At 34.1% G+C, this 20179-nt stretch overlaps 1 protein-coding gene across 8 annotated transcripts in view; it reads right to left on the reverse strand.

The window, feature by feature from the left end:
- Positions 1-20179, reverse strand: part of NEO1 (neogenin 1) — a 235749-nt gene that overhangs the window by 90170 nt on the left and 125400 nt on the right. For all 8 annotated transcript variants that reach the window (XM_059180452.1, XM_059180451.1, XM_059180448.1 and 5 more), the window contains exons 6-7: positions 19257-19411; positions 17821-17941 (exon numbers count right to left, since the gene is read on the reverse strand). In XM_059180452.1, the coding sequence (XP_059036435.1) occupies positions 17821-17941; positions 19257-19411 (276 nt within the window). The remainder of the gene's footprint in view (positions 1-17820; positions 17942-19256; positions 19412-20179) is intronic.

Consider the following 20179-nt stretch of genomic DNA (forward strand, 5'->3'; position numbering starts at 1 on the left):
AGCATTAGCATTTTTTAAGATTCAGATTCAGAAGCCCAAATTCTAGCAGTTTTTATTTCCTCAGATTATATAAAAAGTGATAAAATTCAAGTAGTACTTAATCCAGATCTTTTTTAAGTTTGACAAGAAACATCAACTACTTGAATTTGTAAAGGAATCTAAACTGCAGAGGAATCCTAAAAATTAGAAGAAATTTGTCATCATACTAGAATCCAGCTAAAAAGTCTTTCACATTTTTTTCATCATTTGAGGTCTACAATGCTCAGGTATGCACTGTGGACGAGGAAACTCAGAGAGTGATTCTGGTGGTAAACAAAGGTGGTTTTTAAAAAATATGCATACATATGAGGACAACATTATAGTAGTTATGATGCAGTAACAGCATTTAAAATGTGAACACTATAGGAAAGCAAATACGTATCAAATTATACTATACTTTTTAATTTCTGGTGATCTCTTAAGCATGCATCAAATGGGAGATATTCTCAACATCAATAACACTATAACCCAAAATGAAAAACACACTGATCCAGCATTGAAACTATATGAAATAAAGTCTATAAGCAGCCAGATTGTCAGTGATGTGTTCTAGACCCGAATGATATTCTGCCAACTATGACGTTATTGTATAATTTAATCATCTCTTAAAATATAGTAACCAATTAAAAGATGTTCAGGCATACTATCTTCCTTCTGGTGTGTTAGCACTGCATAATAGAGCCTTTCTTTATAGCAAAATAACAGTACCAAATTAAAATTCAAGCTTGCTCTCTGATAATGTCTAAATCCATCTTTGTGTCCAGAAAGGTCATTGACTGAACTTTTATTTGATTGCTTAAAACCAAAATTCATAATTGGGGCACTAAGTTATTACCTGGACCTCACAAGCTCTGGCCTCAAAATTTATGACTTTTGTCAAAGAAGAAATGTTAAACATTAAACAAACAAAACATATTTTATACTTCTACCTCTCCAAAGCTCTCTAAAAACAGATTAGTCATTACAGAATAACTCAACAGTAATGGGGACAAACTTTCTTAACCTAAGTAGACTAAGATCATAACCTTCGGCTTATACAGAGAATCTCTCTGCTTGTATTTAGTGTGAGACTTAAATCTTCTTTTCTCCCTTAAGTATCCAAAAAAATTATGACTTGTCCTCTCTTCCTTTTAGAACATCTAACCATGTATGAGCTACTGCAGGATAAAGAGTTTCTCTTTCCACTGTCAATACTCAGTTGAGGGTCTTAAACATCCTATCTGATGTGGCACACGATTATTCTAATCAGTATCACAGATTTTATATTTTCCTCTCTCAAGTCACTCAACACATCTCCAATAGACTAATCTTTGTGTACTACTTGTACACAAAGTGCTACTTGTTTCTTCATGTACCTAAAATTTGCTGGAGTAGTCTAGCTAGCAAATCCCACCCAGCCTTTTGCCCTGGTATTAAATAATCTGGTCTACATACACCTTCCAGGACATGTATTCTTGTATTCCTACTTTCTGAACACTGATAAACTCAGCTCCTTGCTATTCTTCAAATGCACTTTGAGTCTTCTTATTTATTCATCAGAAATGTCATCCTTTTTCATCTCTGTGTAACCTGACCAATCTACAATCCTACTCATCCTTCTATGCTCAGCTCAAATGCCATATTCTTCGAGAAGCCACTCTTATCTGTCAAACCTAACAGCAATCACTTCTTCCTACTCAGAATTACAGCAGCGCTTGGCCATTTACCACAGCTTACACGGCAACTCTTTAGATTCATAATCCAAATCTCTACCCTGGTACTTTTCACATCCAATAAATTGGCAATAATTGGAACAATTATAGAATATACTGTCCACCACCAGATAACTATGAGGATGACAAGAAAGCATTCTTGGTAATTATGCTGGGAAAACAGACATGAACTAGGACCGTCTCAGGCACACGAAATGCACGGTCACCCTTGCAAAATGGTACACGTGACCAAACTTGTCAAATGAGGGTAGCCATAGTAGACCCAAAGGACTGCACTTGAAATTAAGAGACTGTAAATGATCTTTGTCTTGAAAATATTAAACTTGCTAAAGTGGTGCAGTGAATACTGAAATTGAAAACACAGCAGTCTTTTGATGCTAACTAGTGATGTGATATAAGGCAAGTCACTTAACTGAGTGTTCAGTTCAGCTAGACACTTGGATCTCTAAGATCCATTCTAACCAGACGCTAAGATTTTACATCGCCTCTCCATCTAGTGTATGTACTGTGGGGTCTCTGCTAGGCAACTAGGAATCTTTATTTACACGGTACACACACTCAATAAAATACTTGTTGGTTAAAACAAATTTGCTTTAATATATTAATAAACTATACCTAACTGCCCTAGCACTTATATGACATGATTCAACTTCCAGGAAAAAAGTGCTATAATAGAAGATAGTACATTTGAAGACAAGAAAATATTTGGAGATTGTTGCCCAATACTCTAAACAACTATTTATTTTTTCTCCCAAACCATTTTGTTTTCAAGAAATAAAAACCCAAAAAGTTTTAAACTATCCTGAACAAGGGAAATATCACTGTGTGTACAGACCTGACTGCAATATTTCAAATTTAATTTCTTAATTTTAAATAAAAACTTAATTTTATTTGGCTTTTCAAATATTTATAATACATTGTCCTTCCCTCTTCATCCTCAGGCATTTCCAATCTCACTTCTCAGATATAAGCACGATTAACAGATTGTTGTGTAGATTTATAAAACTTTGTTAAACATACAAGCATATATACACCAACAGTAGATCCTTGAACAACAAACACAGGTTGGAAATGCATGGTTCTCTTAATATGTGGATTTTTTTTCAATAAATATATTAGAGATTTTTTGGAGATTTGCAACGATTTGAAAAAACTTGAAATAATTCACAGATGAACTTCCCAGCCTAGAAATAACAAAAAAATTAAGAAAAAGCTAGGTATATGTCATGAATACATAACATATATGTAAATACTAGCCTATTTTGTCATTAACTACCAAAAAATACACACAAATTTAAAATACACAAAGTTAAAATTTATCAAAACTTATGCACATACAGACTGTTCATGGTGCCATTTACACTTGAGAGAAATGTAAGCAAATGTAGAGAGTATTAAATCTTAACTGCATAAAATTAACTATAGTGCATACAGTACTATTATAATAATTTTGTAGCCACCTCTGTTGCCACTGTGGTGAGCTAAGGTGTTGCAAGTATCCACTTAAAACCTCGTGTGAGGTGCCCCTAGCTCCTGTTCACAGGTATTGTTCAAGGATCAACTATTTATCCTTCTGTCTTATCTGTGCAATCAGACTATATATACTTTTCCGCAACTTGCTTTAGTAATGTAACTCAGATATTTTTCCACATCTACTGTATTTACCTTACATTGACCTACTTTTATTTTTTAACAGCTACCTAGTGTTCCACTGTATTCATGTTATTTAATCAGCCCCCTTATTAACTGCATGGACCACACTGTCTCCAGATTTATTCTAGTCTAACATAAGTATCTTCAAATATTTGGTAGCTATACACGCAAGGTACATTATTATAAATAGGGTTCTTTGATGAAAGGGTATATGAATTCTAAATTATTAAGCTACATTTCAAAAAAATTTACACCACCATCAAGAACACAAAAACATAAGTCTCCTCATACTCCAGTCTGATGGTAACAGAGCAGGTAAAAAAAGAAAAAAAGGTAAACCAGTGAGTACCAGCATGTCCATAAAACACTGTTCAGTAAAGTCACAGAAAAATATGATTTCATGTCCACAAATGAAAAGGTTATACATGTGTGTCTACACATGTGTGAGTATATAAAATACACACACACAGGCTTCTTCTAAGGTTCAGGTCTCAACTGACATATTCTATCAGAAAGGCCTTCTCTAAAATGAAACAAGATGGGATGGGAGGGAGACAATCCCTAAGAGACTTTTAATCTCACGAAACAAACTGAGGGTTGCCAGGGGAGGGGGTATGGAGAAGGGAGGTTGGGTTATGGACACTGGGGATGGTGTGTGCTATGGTGAGTGCTGTGAAGTGTGTAAACCTGATGATTCACAGACCTGCACCCCTGGGGCAAATAATACATTATATGTAATTATAAAAAATAAAACAAGACCCCAGGTGCCTGGGTGGCACAGTCAAAAGAAAAAAAAGGGAAGGTCTTCTCTGCCTATCCTGTTTAACTCAATAATTCTTTATCAGCCCATTCTTTTAAGTAGACATAAAATCTACAATTATTTATTTATTTACTTGCTCAATGTCTGCCTATACATAAGCACTACGAGGGCCGAGACTCAGGCCCATTTCATCCCCACCACTTAGCACAATGAATATATAATCTCATAGCATATGGAATTTTGTTCAACAAATACTCAATGAATGTGTGGATAATGTTTGTTAACAAGGGTTATCTCTAGAAAGTTAGATTAAGGGAAGGGTTAAAAGGTACATTTACTTTTATTTCAGTCAATTACACAATCTTATTTTTGACAATGACCATGTGTTATGTTTATTTAAAACTATTTTGTGCAAGTTTAGTTTTAAGCAAGCCACTTCAGATGCCTTACAATCTGGTCACATAAGATTCTTTTGTTTTGCAATCCCAAATGATCTAAATGAATATTAAATGGATTACGGCTGTCTACTTGAAAAAGTTCTCAAACTTTGCTTTGTGAAGTAAACTTTTTATCTTCATTTTAATTTAATGTTGACTACTAAAATTCCAGTCATTACTTTTGCAGTCGTACATTGTTTCAAATTACTATTACCTTAGAGTTACAGAGTACCTACAATTTACAAAATGTTTTACATATATAGTTGGCTCTTGAACAACACGGATTTGAACTGTGTAGATCCACTTCCACACAAATTGTTTTTTGATAAATACAGTATAGTACTACGAGTGTATTTTCTCTCATTATTTTCTTAACAGTTTCTGTGCTCTAGCTTACTTTATTTTGAGAATATAGTCTAAAATACATATATGTATAAAATATGTGTTAGTTGATTATTTACCTTACTGATAAAGGCTTCCAGCCAACAGTAGGTTATTACTAGTTAAGTTTTGGGGGAATCAGATTATATACAGATTTTTGATTGTGCAGGGAGGTCAGTGCTCTTGGGTCATTCAAAGGTCAACATTATTATTCTATTTGCCTCTCAGAGGTGTGCTGTGCAGAGATTACTGTTTATACTTAGAGATAAGGGAAATGATACTCAGAGAGATTAACTACCTCATCCATAGTGGGGTTGGGACATGAAGCCAATAATTCAGATCTCTAGTGTAAGGTTTGTTTCATTACACACATTGTGGCAGATAAGGAAATGCCTTTATCTTTCTGCAAACAATGTATCTGTTTCAATACGTAGACAGGAAAAACATTCTGAAATTCATCTTATATTTAATGCATATATTTCTTTTTTTTTAATTTTTTAAAAAGATTTTATTTATTTGACAGAGAGAAAGCACTAGAGAGAGCAAGCATGAGTGGGGGGTTGAGGGTAAGGGAGAAGCAGGCTTCCCACTGAGCAAGGAAACTCTTCATGTGGGGCTTGATCCCTGGATGGGATCATGACCCAAGCTGAAGGCAGATGCTTAACCAACTGTGTCCCCAGGATCCCCTAACGCATATATTTCTGAAACAGCTGCATTTAATAGAATATTTGAGTGATAAGGAAATCATATAATCTAAATCCTTCATTTTACAGAAAATAAAAATCAGAGCATTTCAATACCGGAACCAATCTCTCAGCAAGTTAAGGGCAGACGAGAATTAGAACGTAGGCATTGACATTAGATGCATTTTCAATCACAGAAAGTTCCTAGCCATGGAATTCATGATTAAGAAGTCAAATTTCATCACAGCTGTCTTGAGTTAAAACTTTTCTTAAAGTTATAATTACTGCTACAAAAAAGCAAAATAACTGATTAGAATTTATCCTTTGATTAAAATCAACACCAAAAACTAAAATAAAATCAACACCAACTACCACACATTCTAGTATTTGAGACTTAAAATATTCCACTAAGGTCTAATGATTTCCTGATACCTAGCCAACTTTTGATCATGCCAGGCCATTAGTCACTTATTCCAGAACTTCTATTATTCAATATTTACCTTAGCTATTATATGGAATTTTGGGGACATATTTCTGTCAAAAAAAAAAAAAGTAAACCTCAATATGTACCCTTATCTACCACTGCCATAATATCCTAGGAGTCATTTAATGTGTTGGTAAAATATGAACTTCCTTTACTAAAAACAAGTTCGTGTTACTCCCTTTTCACCAGCCCATCTTCCCTTACTGGAAATAAAAAACTGCCAAATATCAGACTTGATATGAATGAATGTACAAGGAAAAAACTCTAGTGTTTTTAAATTTAAATCTTACAAGATAATTCTGGAATCTATTTTTGAATTCAAAGTGATAGGAGGAAAGACTAAAAAAAGGTTAATGGCCAAAACACATTTTACTTAATTCTTACTACTCTTAACTGCAGTAATTTAGAATGTCAATACTTAAAAAAAATCATTCCGTAGACAATTATAAAAGTATTTTAGCACAAAGTGACAGATACTATTAATTAAACTGGCAGCAAATAAAAATACTGTTATTGTTAAATATTTTAAAAACTACAAAATCTTTAAAATCAAAAGCTGCTATTCCTAGAAATGCATAAAAGTAAATATTAGAAATAGCATTTTTAATATTTTAAAGAAGTTGTGTGTGACACTGAAATCCTAGAAACAGTACAATAACAATTACAAGGGACTGAAGGGTGAGGGAAATCGGGAGATGCTGGTCAAAGGGTATAAACTTCCACTTACAAAGGACTAAGGTCTGAGGATAGAATGTGACTCTAGCAAACAATACTGTACCGTGTAACTAAAAGCTGTAGGAGAGTTGAACTCACCATGTTAACATTACAGTAACAAATTATGTGAGGTAAAGAATGTGTTAACTAACCTTACTGTGCTAAACATTTTATAATATGTACACCTTAAACATACACAATGATAAATGTGGGTTGTATCTCAATAAAGCTGGAGGAATAAAGAGAAAGTACATTTGAAACATACTCAAATTCTACTTTCCAATTAGAAATTTTGCTTCCTAGTGTTGTTGCTTATATAAAACACTAAAAACAGTGTTTTATTTAACTATAATTACAAAACTTCATTTTATATTCAAAGGTAATAATTAACTTAAAAACTATGCCATCCAAATTATATCACGGGCGAACTGTGGGTGCTCCAAAGTACCTTTTTACAACCAAGTACTAGTCAGCAGGCTGATGCCCAGTTTTATAGCCAATATTCACTAGAAATCAGAAAATTCCCTCTAAAAATAAGACTTGGTCTCAAAGATGCTAAAATACTTTCGATATTATTTTTAAACCAGATGCATGAAGGTAAACACCATCACAAGAGACTGCTTTCCACTTTTTAAGATTTTATTTATTTGAGAAAGAGAGAGACACACACATGAGCGGGGGCAGGAATAAAGGGTGAGGGAGAAGTACAATTAGTCTCCTCACTGAGCACAGAACCCAACCGTGGGGAGGCACACCTGGGTGGCTCAGTCAGTTAAGTGTCTGCCTTTATCTTAGGGTCCTGGAATCAAGCCCCACATCAGGCTCTGCTCGGTTCAGTGGGGAGCCTGCTTCTCCTTCTCCCTCTGTCTACAGCTCTGCCTATTTGTGCTCTCTCTGTGTCAAATAAATAAATAAAATCTTAAAAAAAAAAAAAAAAAAGGACTCAACTCGGGCCTCAATCTCACAACCCTGAGATCATGATCTGAGCTGAAACCAAGAGTTGGAGGCTTAACTGAGCCACCCAGGTGCCTCTCTTTCCACTTTCTATAATTTACTGTCAGCCACAAAGATGAGCTAGCAAACTCTCTGCGGTCTGTAGTTCTGATAACAACTCCTCCTTGGAGTCAGTCACCACTGCACATTTCCTAGTTATTCACACACCAAGTCTCACTTTCTCCTGTTATCCTTGTATTTGTCATTCTCCTGGCCCCTCTTCTGCCTTTTTCCACCCAATCCCCCCTTTTTTTCCATTTAAAAACTTTTACTTGGAAAAGACTTCCGATGACCAGAAATAACTTAGGATCACAAATTATCAGGGCTGACAGATTCCTATCACTTATGCCAGTGTCTGGCAAGCTCCTTCTGTAAAGGGCCGGAGCAAATATTTCAGGCTTGGTGGGCCATATGATTTCTGTCTAAATACTCATCTCTGCCACTGTAGTGTGAAAACAACTACAGATCAGACACAGACAATCAGTAAACAAGTGTGGCTGTGTCTCAATAAAACTTTACCATAAATAAAGGTAAATAAATAAATATATAGCATATAATATATATAAATATATACAGTAGTATATATTTAATATAAATATACTATTTATATGTATTACATATATTACATGTGTTATATTACATATAAATTATATATTATATACATTATTTAATGCATCTAATATATACATATTAATATGTGTATTACATATAATATGTGTGTGTGTGTGTATGTGTGTGTATATATACATAGAGAGAGAGAGGCCACTATTTGCCAACCTCTATTTTATCCATCCTCCTTTGAATATCTCTACATCAGTGTTTCCCAAACTGTGCTCTTTAAGATTTTAGTGGATCTACTTAAAAAAAGACAAGTTCCATGGTCAAACAGATCTGGGGAAGCTATACACACACATTCTATTTTACTCTTGAAGATTCACAATGGTAGTGAATGCAAAGGGAAAGGGGCTCAAAGTAGGCCAGGTTTCCATCCTTCCTCCCTCAGGCTGCTCATGCCTCACGAACTTGTCCCACCAAATCCGGGGTAGCAGTGAGTTCTGGAAACTGCTCTGTTTACTTCCTGTAATACAACCCAACTCTTACAAAGGGAAGCGTTTGTAATTCTTCCAGCTGTGATGCTTTTGGGAGGAAGTCCTTAAAATTATGTTTGGTGTATTTTCTAAATTAAGGCACTGAAAGGTAGTTTTAGTATTAAGTTAAGAAAAAACTTTTACCGATTATAAAAGGAATATATGATTATTTTAGAAAATTGAAAAAAACATTAGTATGCAAAGAGAACCACTGTTAGCATTTTGGTATGGGAATGTCTTAATGTGCATATATAATTTTTTAAACTAAATTCAGATTATCTGTATATATAGCTTTGTATTTTACTTCTCTACTTGACATTATATCCTGAAAATCTGATACCATTAAAGGGTGTTCAAATAAGTGACTTTTTAATGGCCAAATTTTAACAGCCAAATAACTTTTCCATCACAATGTTATATTATAATTATTTAACTATTTCCTCTATTTGGGGACAAGTAAGTCCCTTCCTATTATTTCTATATTTATTCCTTCTTCTTTTTAAATTACAAATGCTGATATCAACAGTCTGTCCAAATTTTGACTTTTTTCCTTAGAAAAAAATCCCCAAAGATTAATAGATTGAGGGACGCCTGGGTGGCTCAGTGGGTTAAGCCACTCCTTTGGCTCAGGTCATGATCCCGGGGTCATGGGATTGAGTCCCGCATCGCGCTCCTTGCTCGGCAGGGAACCTGCTTCTCTTGCTGCCTCTGCCTGCCTCTCTGCCTGCTTGTATGTACACACTCTCTCTCTCTCTCTGGCAAATAAATAAAATCTTTAAAAAAAAAAAAGATTAATAGATTGAGTAATTTTTAACACATAAATGTCAAAAGGGTTTTTAGTAAATGATGTAATAATTCATATTTTTTTACTGAGTGAAAGAAAGGAACAGCCCCACACCCTAACCACCCATACAAAGTAGTGTTCATAAAAAGATAAAATCTTCATTAGGCAAAAATGACATCTCACTGCCTTAATCTTGTATCTCTGATTGTGAAATGGAACATTTAGAAATTATCTTTGCTTGTTGTGAACTGTATTCTTATGTTATTTTATCATATCCATTTGTGTGCACATTTATATATTCAGAATATTAAATTTTTTCCCTACCTTATCTCCTCTTTAATTTAGTTAAGATATTTATCATACTCCATTTACAGAAGAATTAAATTTTTTATACCCTAAAATACTAATTTTCCATGTGTATCCTCTCTTACTTCTTTCATATGTAAAAGTGGCAATACTCTTCTACCATCTTTCAACATTTTTATGGATTCAATTAAAAATTTAACTCTTTGACAGCTTGGTAATACATAATTTCTTTTTTTTAAAGATTTTATTTTTATTTATTTGACAGAGATCACAAGTAGGCAGACAGGCAGGCAGAGAGAGAAGAGGAAGCAGGCTCCATGCTGAGCAGAGAGCCCAAGGTGAGGCTTGATCCTAGGCCCCTGGGATCATGACCTGAGCTGAAGGCAGAGGCTTTAACCCACTGAGCCACCCAGGTGCCCCCATAATTTAATTCTTTACAAATTATCAATTTTCCACATATCATGTAATGTAGGAATCTTTCAGTCCACATGGATTTGTGATTCTACTTTTTCACACATTCAAATATTATAAAGTGCTATTTCTGTTATATAAGTTTCTTTTCCCAGATTCTTACAAGCCACCATATTTTTTCGATATGCCCAAGAATGGGATTAAACAGAAGATTTTTTTAAATCAGCAGGACAGAAGAGGTTCTATTAGAAATAATTTAAATATCTGGAAACGGTAAGAAGGAAAAAATAAGGGAATAAACATTATCTTTAAGTAGATATAAAATAAGAGGTTGAGATGGAAGTCCATAGAAAACTATGATGATTGAAGGCAGAAACAAGAATGAATTTTTTGACCATTAAGGAAAATAATACATGGCAAAAAACTTATCCAAAGATTATAGCAATGGTATCCATGCAGATCTTCAAGACAGGATGCAGGGATGAATTCTAGCTAAGACAATCATATGAGGCAGAGAAATTAGACTAGATAATATATGATCCCTTTTAACTCCATTTACAAAAGAGAGGTTAAGGAGTTTTAATTTACAATTGTGTAAAAGACTACCACATAAAAATTGGGGACACGATATTTTCTACATACAAGAAAATAAAATATTAAGCTGCCTTAATTTGTAGCAAGAGTTTGGTTAAAACTCTTAAAATCTATCAAAATCAAAGTCTGTTGTTTTCTTCTTCAACCTCTTTCCTGACCTTCTGACACGAACTTCCCTCTGATTCTAGATGTTTTTATCTAGCTTTCTATTATAACCTAAACTGAGCACATCTTAAACTGATGCTTTATGTCCTGAGCAAACCAGCTCTATTATCTTCTTTTTAAAACTTATGGGCATATGGGGCGCCTGGGTGGCTCAGTGGGTTAAGCCTCTGCCTTCGGCTCAGGTCATGATCTCAGAGTTCTGGGATTGAGTCCCGCATTGGGCTCTCTGCTCGTCGGGGAGCCTGCTTCCTCCTCTCTCTCTCTCTCTCTCTTCTCTCTCTTTCTGTGCCTACTTGTGATCTCTGTCAAATAAATAAAATATTAAAAAAATAATAAAAAAAAATAAAACTTATGGGCATAAAAAAAAAACACCAAACTTATGGGCATAAAGTTGTTCTAATATTCACTTGTATTAAAGTCTATAGGATCTGTAATGATATCCTCCCTTTCATTCTTGATTTTGGTAGTTTTTTGTTTTTCTTTATCAGTGTGGTTAAACATATTCCAATTAAATTGATCTTTTCAAAAGACCAACTCTTGGTTTCATTTACTGTTTTCCATTTCATTTATTTCTCATCATTTTCTTCTTCTGAATGCTTTGGATTTAATTTGCTCTTTTTATCTAGCTTTTATAAGCTTCCTTCAAGGGAAGGAACCTGGGGGGGGGGTGCAGTTGGTTAAGCACGTGACTGTTTTGGTTAAGGTCATGATCTCAGGGTCCATGCTCAGCACAGAGTCTGCTTGGGATTCTTGCTCCCTCTCACTCTGTCCTTGCCACTCTTGTGCACTCTCTCTCCCTGCCTCAGATAAATAAATCTATAAATAAATAAATAAATAAATAAATAAATGTATGTTTCCTTCAAAACACTACTTTTAACTGCATTCTACAAATTTTAGTAAGTTGTATTTCCTTTTTTATTCAATTCAAAATAGCTGTTAATTTCCTGTGACTTGTTTCTTTGACTTGTGCATTATTCAGAAGGCTGTTTAATTCCCAAATATTTGAGGATTTTCCAATATCTTTTACGGAGTTTTAGTTTAATGCCACTGAAGTCAAAGAATATACTTTGGATGATTTAAGTGCTATTAAATGTCTGAGACTTAAGGCCTAAGTGATTTACATTTAATGCAATAAAAGATATAGATTCAAATCTACTATCTTGTTAGTTTTTATTTGTTCCATTTATTCTTTGTCCTTTTTTCTCTTTTCCTTACTTCTTTTAGATTAATTCTTAAGATTCCACTGTATTTCCACTATTCACTTATTAGCTAAATCTTTCTGTGCTTTTTAGTAGGTCTCCTAAGTTTTATGATATGCATTTTTAAATGATCACAGTCTACTTCATATAATATTATGATCTATAATATAAGGATCTTAAAAGTTTTATTTTCAACTCAACTATAATTTTTTTGTTATTAAAAAAAGTTTTTGTTAAAATAATGATGTACTATATGCTGGCAAACTGAACATAATAAAAAAAGTTTTTGTTAAAAACTTCAGTTTTGTCATATATTTTAATTTTGTATGTTATAAACTAATTTTCTACTTTATATATATTTTTCTATATTTATACTGAGAAACTATTATACTGATAGTTAATATTTTTATATTTGTTATAAACTATTTTCAATTCTACAGTAATTTTTTGTTAAAAAGTTTTCATTAAAAACTTCACTGTTTTATCATATATTTTAATTTTCATATGATATAAGCTATTTTTCCTTAGATCAGAGATCAGCAAATAAGGACATGCCCCCTCTTTTCTGCAAATAAAGTTTTCCAGGAACAAGGTATTTTGATTTATATGGCTGATCTGACAGTACAAGGGCAGAGTCGAGTAGCTAAAACATATACTGTCTAGCCCTTTGCTGAAAAGGCTGGTGCTCTCCTGTTTAGATAATAAATTATCTCTTAAAGTGATGAAAATAAGAAAAACTTTTACATTTACTTTTTTGTTTTTAAACCATTCTGGCCTGTTTGTTTCTTTGTGAAGACCTGCAAGTTTCTGTCAGGTATCACACTACTTCTGCCTAAAGAAATTTATATTTGTTGCAGTACAGGTCTGCTGTCATTTAATTTTCTCAGCTCTTGTTCTGAAAAGTTCTCTATTTCACATTCATTTCTGAAAGATATTTTTGTTGGTTATATTATTTGGGTTGACTTTTTTTTTCTTCCTTTTAGGACTTTAGAAGTACTGCTCCATTGTCTTCTGGCTTACACCATTTCTGATAAAATATCTGCCATAATTTTTATTTTTGCTTTTCTCAATTTATCTGTTTTCCTCTCAGCTTTCAACCATTTCTGGGTACCTCTACCACATAGGGATCTATATTCTTGACCTCTCCGCAGCCATAAAAGCTTTTGTCTGTTACTTGGTGATAAGGCAAATAGGATCTTCAGTTGTCCCTGTCCAGCCTCAATATTAGATAGGCCCTATGTACCAGAGGATTCTTCCCTCCAGAAACAGAAAGGTCTGCTTCTAATTCGCTCCCAGAAACTTATGAAGTAAGGCTTTCTGTCCTCCCTCACTGGTTTGAGGCTTAAAGGAGTCTGAATAAATGAGAGGGCCTTTGCACCTATCTCCCAGGTACCATAAATTACCTCTTTCACCTCTTCACCACCAAAATGACTTCTCAAGTTTCTGCCTTGCCACCAGTTTTCACAGTGAATATTCTGTGGAATTCCTGGGAAATGCATTTGCAAGCATGTATGAATTTCCCTTTCATCTGGGGCCCGCCGGTACTCCAAACTAGTTCATACAGAGTCTTTACCAATCAGTTAAAACGTTAGTTGATTTTTTCTTACCCACTTTTATGTCAGCCATTTCTTTCTCTCATGATCTGCCAAAGGTCAAATTAATGACCCATTCTCTGGGGCAATGAGGTCTGCAAGTCTTTCAAATTTATGTTACTTGGCTGCTTTGCAATCTGAGCTCTCTTATGGGTTCAGAGAAATTAGGGTTTTGCAGATCATCCAGCTTGTCATTGTAGGTAAGAGTGGGATGTTCTGTGCTCACTCTTTACATGAGTAGAAGCCCCCTCCCCTTCAATTCACCTCCCTTTTCTGTTCTGGAAAGGCATTACCACTCTTCCAGTCAACCAGAGAAAACCTGCCAAGTTTCCCTGACTTCTCTATAACAGTGCTTAATATTTAATCAGTCCATAAAGTCTGGATTAGATAAATCACTAGTATCTTATTAGAATCCTTTCTATTTTTCTAGTATAATTAATTACCTCACAATGGTTCTTGTAACAATATTCCTTCAACTAGCTGCCTCTTCCAGTCTGCCTTCTTTTGTTTGTTTGTGTGTGTGTGTGTGTGTGTAATAATTGTATTTTTATTTTTTTGACTTTTTATTTTAATTCCAGTTAGTGTTATACTGATGGGTTAGCACAAGCAGGGTGGGCAGGCAGAGGGAGAGAGGGAATCTCAAGCAGACTCCCGAGGAACCTGACGTGGGGGTTGCTCTCACAACCCTGAGATTATGACCTGAGTTGAAACTAAGAGTTGGACACTTAACTAACTGAGCCACCCACATGCCTGTCAAATGAACTTCTTCTAATTAAACCTGCCTTTATCATCAGATTGCCTTACTACAGTATTGTATTTGACTCTTTACAATCAAGGCCATGAACAATTTGATCCCATTCAGCCTTCACAGGCTAACTTCCTAAATAGTGTTCTATTTCCATACGGATCCAAACCCTTTTTTTAACACCTGGAAATCTTATCCTTCAAGGTAACAAGGTCTGTTACAAAAGGGATTACACTTTCTATGAAAAAACTGCCCTGATCACACAAAGAGAATTCCTCTCTCCCAAACTGTATGCTGCCTTATTTGTATTATAAGAATAAAACTTATTATGGACTGGGTATTAGATTGTACACATCTCTTATATCCTTTACAATATTATAAACTCCAGAAAGACAGAGATCAGAGCTTATAAACTGTTATATTCCCTTTTAGCTTTCCCACATAAATATTTATTTTGCAAATTAAAACAGCAACATTAGGGACGCCTGGGTGGCTCAGTTGGTTAAGCAGCTGCCTTCGGCTCAGGTCATGATCCCAGCGTCCTGGGATCGAGTCCCACATCGGGCTCCTTGCTCCGCAGGGAGCCTGCTTCTCCCTCTGACTCTGCCTTCCACTCTGTCTGCCTGTGCTCGCTCTCGCTCGCTCTCTCTCTCTGACAAATAAATAAATAAAATCTTTAAAAAAAAAATAAAAATAAAATAAAATAAAAACAGCAACATTAGTAAAATGACTCTGTTACAATCTACACATTCTTAATTCATCCCTGACAGAGTTACCAAAAACTTCTGCCAACCCCAAAATGTCTATTTTTGAAATGTTGTCTCAAAAAGGATAAGAAAAAAAAAACACATACTGCAACTATAATTATGTGATCCAAACATTCTCAGACAAAAATCCAATTAGGATTAGTTTAGAGATCTCCTTGCATAGCCAACCATTTATAATATTAGAGTTAAATCTATAATGGTAATCCCAAACACACATACACTGAAATTCCTTTATTTATCTATGTAAATCACCCCAGGAGATCTACAAATTTTACCAAGGAAAATCCTAAATCCTAATCCTAAAAATCCTAAAAAAAAAAAAAAAAAAAAAAGGAGGAATCCTATCTACTGTAGTGCCTGATTTGGCAATCGTATTCAGGCATTTGCCAAGAAGAAAAAGTGACAAGTTTCTATAAATATTTTTCAATAAATAGGGAAAGGTATAATCATAAACATAAGAAGAAAAAAGAACAGTTCTAGTATTTTATTCCTTTTTATATACATTTTCTTTTTTTTTTTTTATATACATTTTCAAGAAAGAACTTATAAACCAAAATGTTTAGATACATTTTCAAGAAAGAGCTTATAAACCAAAAATGTTATCTTAGTGGAAAGCCAGAGTAGGCACTATCTGCACCAATGAGCTTCTGCAGCTAGGCTATATATAGCTGGGGCCGAACTGGAACATGAACTTTATTTGACTCAGACACCAGACTTCATGTCTAAAGCATGATTTTTTCATGTTCTTGAGAACTGCACAAAAGAAAAGTACTCTTCTTGTTAAAATAAATAAAAAATACATCCAACAGGTATCCTTATCAATGGGACACAGACTATCCACCAACTCAACTTCTAGTAATTAAATATGAGAAAATAATGATAAAAAGAAGTTCAGCATAACATCGTTCATAACAGTAAAACATAGGAAACAATTTAAATGTTAAGCAACAGGGAATCACATAAAACAAAGTGCAAATATACTGTTCAGTGATGGAAAAGCTGATACAGATCTATGTATTTACTGACATGACAAGATGTTCACAGCACACTTGCAAGAAAATGCATCATCAAACCACACACACATCAGTGCATGTTCATATGTAGTGCTCTTAGGAACCAGAGTTTGGAGCATGTGCCATTATCAATTTACTGCCCCTCAATTCCAAATCCATCCCTTATTGTCTGCTCTGCAGAAATAAAGATGGGCCCTTTATCTATCTTATCTTTGCAGAGGATGTATGTTTTAAATTTTATGAGCTGGAGAGAAGCTTCTCCCAATACCCAACCCTCTGGTGGTTTTGTAGCCAAATGCCTTCAAGGAGACACCTCCTTGTGACTGGTTGTTCATACCAGACCCTGGATTTTGAGCAGGTTTCCAACAGCATAGCAACTTCTCTGTTGTCCAGTAAAACATGGCCACACCCTCTCCAACACAGTCTGGATTTCAGTCCTGAGGAACTTAATGCTCTCTCTCTCAGACTTACAGCTTGTGACTTCTCTCTATATTTGCCATTCTTTTTTTTTTTTTAATAAAGATTTTATTTATCTATTAGACACAGAGAGAGATCACAAGTAGGCAGAAAGGCAGGCAGAGAGAGAGAGGGAAGCAGGACCCCCGCTAAGCAGAGAGCCTGATGCGAGGCTTGATCCCAGGACCTGAGATCATGACCCAAGCTGAAGGCAGAGGCCCAACCCACTTAGCCACCCAGGCGCCCCTATATCTGCCATTCTTATGTTCACCAGAGTTGTCTCTACTTCTTGCCAGCCAACCCCTTGATACTCTAATCCTGTTACAGTTAATAGTTCTTTATATTCAAGATTATCTGTTCAAATTATTGTGTGATTTCCCCAGAACAGACTCTGACGGATAAAGGCTATGGCTTTCCCCTGCTTTTTTATTTTTCAATGTTGTCTGAATTCATAATAAGCATTTTAAAATATGTGATAATTAGAAAAGGCATGTTATTTTTATTTTGGAAAAATTCAATGCAAAACAAAAAGTACTTTAAGTTTTTCTATTTTAATAGAGCAAAAATATATTTGTGGGATTAAAATGACTGAAATATGAAGAACATTTATTTCTGTAAGACTGCAACAGTTCAGTTCTTCTTTTCAATATTATCCAAAATTGTGTTTCTATATCATTTTAAGCAACAGTAAATACTTAGATGGCTTTCTTTTCCTCTTAGCTATGCCATATCCTGGTCTTTAGAAAGAGGTTATTACTCATGAGGTATCCTAGAGTACTGTGATAGATACGAGTTCCTCAAACACAGTCAGCCTCTTTCATTTTACTATTTCAGCCCCTCTTACCATGTTCAAGGATTATCAGTTGGGCTCCAGCTTGTGCATTTCCAACATCATTCTCAGCAATGCATTGATAGAACCCTTCATCTGATTTCACCAGCCCCAAAACTTGAAGATTATGTTCCTTCTGAGAAAGAAAAACATAAATAAAATTTTATGATTCGACTGATGAACATTAGTCCAAAATCTCAAGGATATGCTCTTTCTAGGGAGAAAAAGTAAGTAAAATTGTATGATTCAGCTACTGAGCATTATCTATGTACCTGTTAAACTCAATTTTATTGAAAAGGTACTGATTTAACTGACTAGAACAGGAAACACAACCAATTAAGAACTTAATCCTTATGGAAAGTACTACCCTCGGTGTTTGTAGACTTACACGTTTAGTTGGAAAAGTATCTGACATACAATACCACACATGACCATAGTAAAAGTCTGAATTTGTGAATTCAAGGTATCTTCTTAAAATTATCTCTAATATCATTAGTTCGAACAGACTAGTCTACAAGAAGTCAAATGAGGATGCATATATACAAGCTTCCCTTATATTATAAATTACTATATAAATGTCAAATATTGTTATTAATATAGTTTTAAAACTTTTAAGAATATGAAACTGGTAAGAGTAAAAATGCTCATTTAGCTGTAACACATTGCTTTTCAATTAGTTAAATATACTTGTGAATTACTTTTTGTAACATGAGATTATGCATTTTATAATTGAAAATATATTCCTAAGAATGAATTACTTATATGAAAAATTTATAAGACATTACATCAGTAACAACCATAATTACTTCTGATTATTTCAATGAATGCCATGTATACACCTTAAAACATTAATCCTTATTACCAAAACTTAGATAATTTTATTACTAGCATTTAGATAATGATAATAATAAGGATTACTAAGGATTTAACCATATCTCAAATAAGAAAACAATAATGGCTGAACGTTCTTAAACATTTAATATTATTTACTTCTTTAGAATCTTTTTATCTACTGTCACAACAATCGTCCAACCCTAGGTCACACTTCTTTTGAAAGGCCTGAGCATCAGTGTATGATATCTGTTCTTTGAATGGAGAGCTATGAAGATAACTGGTGCACACATAGAGTAATCATTACCAAGAAAATAGTGACAACGGTGTTTAATAAGAGTACTAGCATGTTTGAGTTGGAATACCAGACTGTTGGTCAGGAGCTCTGGACATCAGGCTTAGTTCAACTACTAACTAGCTATGTGATCTTATATAATCTACCAAAATACGTCTAGGCTCAGCTTTCTCATCAGCTAATGAAGAGATTACATTCTATGTGTATTTTCTTGTCTTCATCTGTAGTGCATAATCTGGTATATATAAGACAACAGATCTCTTAGTGATTATATTTAAAGACATTTAAAGTTTTCAGAGATAAGTGTCCTTTGAAAAATACTTACTACAATCTTAAAGTAATCACTTGGGATAACCATATCCCCATTCTTCACCCACTTCACAGTTGGAGTTGGTTTCCCAGTCACTTCACATTCAAATACAATATCCATTGATTCATGAGCATATATATTAGTAGGCTGTTTCAGGAATTCGGGTTGGGCTTTAAAACAGAAAGGAAATTAGGATATTAATAAAAATAAAAATAGCTATTCAGATTTCAAGCATTTTTTAAATCCTAGAATTTAAAAGTTTTTTACTTATTATTTAAGTCTTTCAGATATTTTTACCAAAGCATATAACAAATATATATTTAAAATATATATCAGGGGGTACCTGGCTGGCTCTGTTAGTAGAGCATGCAACTCTTCATCTCAGTCATGAGTTCAAGCCCCACACTGGGTGTGGAGCCTATTTAAAATAAAATTTTTTTTAAAAAATTTAAAATATATGATAGGAACATAGTATCTTTAAGAATTGATATTCTGGTACAATTAGCTGGAAGAATAATTCTGATTTCTGATTTTCCTTGTTGGTAAATATTTGCTAGATTGACTATGTTAAAGAAATTGACAAAATGAATATTCTAAGCTGTCTAAAAATGAATATTAAAAGACTACTTCCCTAAGACTTCTATCATTTTGGAAGAACCATAAGCAAAATTTTAAAAAATGAGTAAGCTGACATTATTTTTCTTTTCAATCAGCTTGATAAATAACAACAACAACTTTTAAAAAAAGGCATACAAATGTCACATTAGAGGCCTTATAGAATTCAGTCATGTAACACCCTCCATTTGTAACATCCCTCATCGCATGTAATAGTGTTTAAGGGTGAAAGAGTGACAGGATCTTTGGGGAAAAGCTAAATATGCTTGAAAAGACTAAATATTTCAGTATTTCTCTTTCTTCTTGCTCCAAAGTTGTAAAAC

The sequence above is a fragment of the Mustela lutreola genome, chromosome 7 (genome assembly GCF_030435805.1).
Source record: "Mustela lutreola isolate mMusLut2 chromosome 7, mMusLut2.pri, whole genome shotgun sequence".
NCBI lineage: Eukaryota > Metazoa > Chordata > Mammalia > Carnivora > Mustelidae > Mustela > Mustela lutreola.